A 5,665-nucleotide genomic window follows, 5' to 3' on the forward strand; every position below is an offset into this window, starting at 1 on the left:
CTGGGCTATCTGAGAGAGACAAGAGAAAGCCTAAGTGCTCTCAGAGGGTACAGATCAGCACCTTCCCCTTGGGGATGTAACATTAAAATAGTTCCCAAAATGCTGCATTAGTTAAATACAACACAAAATTAATGCCATAAAGCACTGCAACTCGCATGCATTTTAGTTACCTTCACAGCATTAGGTTTTTTCCCCCTTGTTATTGCTCTAGAATTGGCAAAGTGCCACAAAGCACACCATTCCAGTTCCTAACAGGTTGTAGCTACTCCTACCCTTGCTAAGGAAGCAGAGGAGGGACAGGAAGAGGAAGAAAGCAGAGGGAAGCCTTGCAGTGAGGAATGGTCACTCTGGAGAGAGATTTCAGCAGAGATAAGGCTCATGTGATAGACGTGCTCAAAGCTTGTTGGAGGTGATACCAAGAGCAGAATGTCGAGAGGATGAGGGGAAAGGAAATTCATTCTGTTATTTTAAGGAGACAAACAAAAAAAAAAAAAAAAAGGAAGCAGGAGAGACTGATTATTTACAAAACTACTAACAAGCTCCTGGCAGTGATGTCTGTTTCTGTCAGTGTCTCATTCATAAGCCAGCCAACAGTATTTCCTTGCACAGGATTTAGAAGCACTGCACAGCAGGAAGCTTCACCTTTCTCAAAATGATTAAAAGAAGAATTTGGTACACAGACAACACTTGAAGCCTGTACAGTTCATCTTCACAGTTTTTGTGAGCAAGAACAAATGCACATGTATCTCCCTCCCTCCCTTTTAAATGTATTTTACCAGTGGGAGGTCCATGAGAACCTGCATTCCATCTCCTGGTCCCATATGAGCCACGTGGTTGAAATTCGTTGGGTTAGAAATCATCTTTGACCTTAACTCAGGGTCTCTAAGCATTTCCCTAAAAGAACAGAGTCATTTTTACTATTTGCATTCCAAATCTCTGCATGTCATCACAACTATGAAGTTATATACCACAATGCAACTCTCACCTCCTCTGTTGTAATCGCTCTTCCTCGGGAACCTTAAACACAAATCTTCTTTTGCTCCTAGTTCGAAGCATTTGCTTCTTGCTGTTGTCAGATGTTTCTGGCACACTGAGACCAGTTCCTGCTGTAACAACACAATTACACACACATATAGGTACATGTTGACCCAGATGCACCCAACACAAGTTTCACCTCATACAAAGATGGTTAAAATCACCCAGTTAGTTTTGTATCAGTTCCCCATTTCTCCCCTGGCTCAGTGCTCACGTTTCTCCCCTTGCTCAGTACTCACCTGCAAACTTGTTCTTGAAATATATTAGTCTTGGTGGCTCACAGTTAAGGAGGTTCAGTGTGCCATCCATGTTTAATGGTCTGATCTGTTTGGAGGAAGGAGACAGAGGATTAACTCAAGCCTAGCGTACACTGTGAGGGAACATGGCACTTAAAATTAACCCAATTAAGTTCAATATGCAAAGAAAATGACTCACCCTTCTCAGGCCAATAGTCTGGACCCATTCCATAGTGTTAACATCAAACACATCCACACCATACTCGCTGTACACTGTTACATAGGAAGAATTGCAACCTGCAGAGATTAAAAACAAGCAGAAAACACTAATGTTGTCTCAGTAGTCCAGAACTGACAAACATTTAGGCAAATAGCTACAAATTTTCCACTATGTACAAGATCATAGAACCATCAAGGCTGGAGGAGACCTCTAAGATCATTGAGTCCAACCATTAACCTGTCACTGCTGGAACCCCTAAACCAGATCCTCCAGTGTCAGATCCAGATATCTTTTCAACACCTCCAGGGATGGTGACTCCACCACCTCCCTGGGCAATATCACAGTGCCTGATCAAGATACATTTTTAAACACTTGTTCAAACCCCCAGTTTCAAATAGGTTTTTTTGGTGACCATAGATTTGCTCATGACAAGTACCAGCACCATGGAAGGATTTAAATTTGACCCTTTCAGTGTTTTTAACACTTCACATTTTCATGCCATGGCAAAATGGCACCTGAGGTTTCCAGATGTACACAAATTTGCTAGGTGGTAGGAACCAAGCAGCTACCTTTTGTATGGATTACTTCATTTTGGAAGCAGCAAACTAACTGTCCATCTGCTGTGTGCAGGGGAGATGAGAGGGCCACCATCTGTGAGCTGGGTCATGAACTCATGATGCAGATCTGCTCTCAATTTCCTTCCTCTTTTGCTAGCAATTATCTAGCTTTAGATATTCATGTATGGCTTGCTTTCATCAGGTTAACAAAAAAAGTCACAGTGCTTAAAGCCCATAACTCATTTTCTCTTTTCAACTGTTTTTTGTTCCAAAGCATAAAAAGCACCAGCAGACAAGTTTATTTTAGGTCAAATGAAAAGTAGAGATCTCTAGAGCTTCATATCAACATGCTCCTGCCCATGTAAAGACTGTGCCCTGATGTAAAGAGCTGTTACTAGAAACTTAGGGGATTTAATAGAGAAGTGATGCTTCAATAACCAAAATGAAAATAACCCAGTAGGACACTAAACACATCACAGAATCCTCACAGAAGAGCTGATGTATGGTTGTGGTGCACTTTTTAAAACTCATTCACAGAAAGCTTTGCACAGCTGTCATAAACCTGTATCACAAAAGTGATTTATGGTCAAGTATTTATTATGTGTGGTCACAGCTGGCTTGGATGTTCCAATCAAGGCAGACCACTGAGCATCAGCAGAAATATGAACTGCTTCTGCCTGCCCAGCTTGTGGCCAAGGCTGGCACTTGCCATTCAGAGCTGAAAAGCTTGATCAGATCTCAACTGTTGTCCAGAGAGACACGTCAGTGTCTGCACTGGGCCTGCCTTGCTGCAGCCTTGAGACCTGCTGGCCCCAAGGCTTTGCACTACCCTCAACCCAAGCAGCCCCAGGACACCTACAACAACTCAGCACAGAACCAGCATTTTGGGCTGGTGTAACAGCAACCCAGAGCTGTGCCAGTGCAGGCCCTGAGCTCCCCCAGGGTGAGGGGACTGAGTCGCCCAGGGACAAACTCTCCATTGTATCCTAAAACCTCTCTACAACCTGGTGCTTTACCAGAGCAGAAACTGCACCAGGGGGTCAGTCAATCGTTTCCTCTTTGATGATCTCTCCTACAAAGACAGGCTGAGAGAGTTAGGGTTGTTCAGCCTGGAGAAGAGAAGGTTCCAGAAAGACCTTATAGCACCTTCCAGTACCAAAAGGGGCTACAAGAAAGCTAGAGAGGGACTTTTTACAAGGGCATGGAGTGAGAAGATGTGGAGTAATGGCTTTAAACTGAGAGTAGGTTTAGATTAGATATTAGGAATAAATTCTTTACTGTGAGGGTGGTGAGGCACAAAAACATGTTGCCCAGAGAGGTTGCGGCTGCTCCATCCCTGGAAGTGTTCCAGGCCAGGTTGGATGGGGCTCTGAGCAACATGATCTAGTGGTAGTTGCCCCTGCCCATGGCAGGGGCTTGGAACAAGATGATCTTTCAGATCTCTTCCAACCCAACCCATTCTGTGATCTTACAACCTCCTGTGGGATAGTTAAAAAAGCCATCACCACTAGTGACAGACACCAGGGCTGAGGAGGGAGGACAAGTCTCACGAAAAGGGAAGTAATCCAGTTTCCTTTGGCAGCAGAAAATGTTGCTCTTTCTACAGAAACAGCCCCAGGCCAATGCCACTCAGGATTGCATGTACAGAAATGCTCTGAAACAGTTTACAGTAAGAACACTTCTAATAATAACTGACAAACCCATTAAGTAGCAGATCTAGTTTGCTGAAATGAAAAAAAAAACCTCTGTAAAGCTGATTAAGGGAAAGGAAACATTAGTTTTGGCTAATGATATTTTAAAGCAAATTTGCCACTACATTGTTTCCTTGGGCCTTTGCTTCTGAGTTCTGTATAGAACTAGGTCAGAGTAAAGCAGCAAACAATTTCAGTTCTAGACAAGTAAAAATTAAACAAACTGCTATTAAGGCCTGGCCCGATCAAACCAACGTGCAGCTAACTCCTTGCTGTACTATTTAAACAAAAAGCTATTTCTTGCCTTCAATCATTCAAAGTGTTTTAATTGCTATTTGAGCTCCAAATAGAAATCCTGGTTTTATCCTCAGCTGCCTTAGACTACTGAATACTGAACAATGCTCTGCATGTGCTTCTATCCTACTGAGTTGATAACCAATGCTCCTGAAACAAGCAGAGTGGTTGAAAAATTGCCTTCTGTCTGCCTGTATTAGTGTTTTTACCTCTCGTTATCTTTATGAACCTTTAGAGTTGCAGTTAGGTTTCTTCTTCACCTTTCTATTGTACTTTGAGTACAGGACACAGAAGACATCCTACAGACAACTAGACATTTGCACTCTAGGGAACAAAAGTCTTGCCCTGTCCTGCATCCAGGACTCTCTGTAGAAGTTATTTTGCATTCCCTTATTTGTTCTTCTGTGTCCTGCAACAAGACAGAACTTTCCTGGCAGCACCCAGGCTCTCCAAATCCAAAACTACCATACCAGGAAATACTATGTGTCTGTTGTTAACCGACCGAAACTTAACCTGTAGATACTCAAAGACAAACCAAAGCGAAATTGAATACAATGCTGATCATTTTTAGACAAGTAAAGCAGCAACAGGGATATGGCAACAGAAAAACATATACATACTACAGGCAACAGGAGTTGCAGGCCACATTAGTTCCTGCATGCGTGACCTTCGACCTTGCGAATCGACGTATACTCCCATATGGCTGAAGCAAAGCAGGTATTCCTCATTACTGAGCTCCACAGCACAAAGGGCATCAAAAGACTGCTGTGAGAGGAAGATAAGCGAGGGGTCATTAGGATTTACCAGGTTTATAGACTGTCCATCTCCCTGGATGGTCAACAGAGAGAACCCAGACTGGTAGCCAACACAGAGCTTGTCCTTGAACACTGACATCCACTGTACAGTTCCTGGAGCCTGAATTTCACTGAATTTTTTGTGGAAAGGTTTAGTTCTGTGAATTTCATAGCAAAAAACCTGTCGTTTGACAGCCACAAACAAACAAGTTGAAGAACTCTTCTTTAGTGTTCCAGTTGTAATCAATTGGCAGCCTTTAGTTTCTGGAAGTTTAATGTCAAAGTTCCCTTCTGACCCATCCAGAGAGGCCCAGGGGTAAAGGTGAACGTGATGGTTCCGACCACAGATGAGGATGATAATTTTCTCTTTGGGAGCAAGCTCTATCTGGTACACCTTCTTGCAGTCAGCAGCTCGGACTATCACTGCAAAGGAAACAAGAGCAGCTGTAATTTAAACAGGAAAACCATCAGGCCTGGAAACTCTGCAGTGTTACATACTGAGGTCTGAAAATAAATCGAAACACACATACCAGGTGAGAGGTAGCACCTACTACACATGGAATCATCAAGGTTGGAGGAGACCTCTAAGATCATCGAGTCCAGCCATTAACCTGTCACTGCTGGAACCCCTAAACTCTAAACCAGATCCTGCAGCATCAGATCTAGACACCTCTTAAACACTTCCAGGGATGGTGATTCCACCACATCCCTGTGCTATCCATTCCAGTGCCTGAACACCCTAACAGGGAAAAAATGTTTCCTAACATCTAATCTGACTCTTCCCTGTCTCAGCTTATGACCATTCCCTCTAATCCTCTCCCTGCAGCCACAGCAGGAG

General features: G+C 43.3%; 1 protein-coding gene across 1 annotated transcript in view; it reads right to left on the reverse strand.

Annotated features, from left to right (window-relative positions):
• CDC42BPB (CDC42 binding protein kinase beta (DMPK-like)) overlaps positions 1-5,665 on the reverse strand; it is a 66,481-nt gene that overhangs the window by 3,279 nt on the left and 57,537 nt on the right. Inside the window, exons 29-33 of the mRNA XM_009070803.1 lie at positions 4,654-5,250; positions 1,471-1,568; positions 1,275-1,359; positions 986-1,103; positions 777-894 (exon numbers count right to left, since the gene is read on the reverse strand). Of these exons, the coding sequence (XP_009069051.1) occupies positions 777-894; positions 986-1,103; positions 1,275-1,359; positions 1,471-1,568; positions 4,654-5,250 (1,016 nt within the window). The remainder of the gene's footprint in view (positions 1-776; positions 895-985; positions 1,104-1,274; positions 1,360-1,470; positions 1,569-4,653; positions 5,251-5,665) is intronic.

This window comes from Acanthisitta chloris, unplaced genomic scaffold (assembly GCF_000695815.1).
Source record: "Acanthisitta chloris isolate BGI_N310 unplaced genomic scaffold, ASM69581v1 scaffold20432, whole genome shotgun sequence".
Classification (NCBI taxonomy): domain Eukaryota; kingdom Metazoa; phylum Chordata; class Aves; order Passeriformes; family Acanthisittidae; genus Acanthisitta; species Acanthisitta chloris.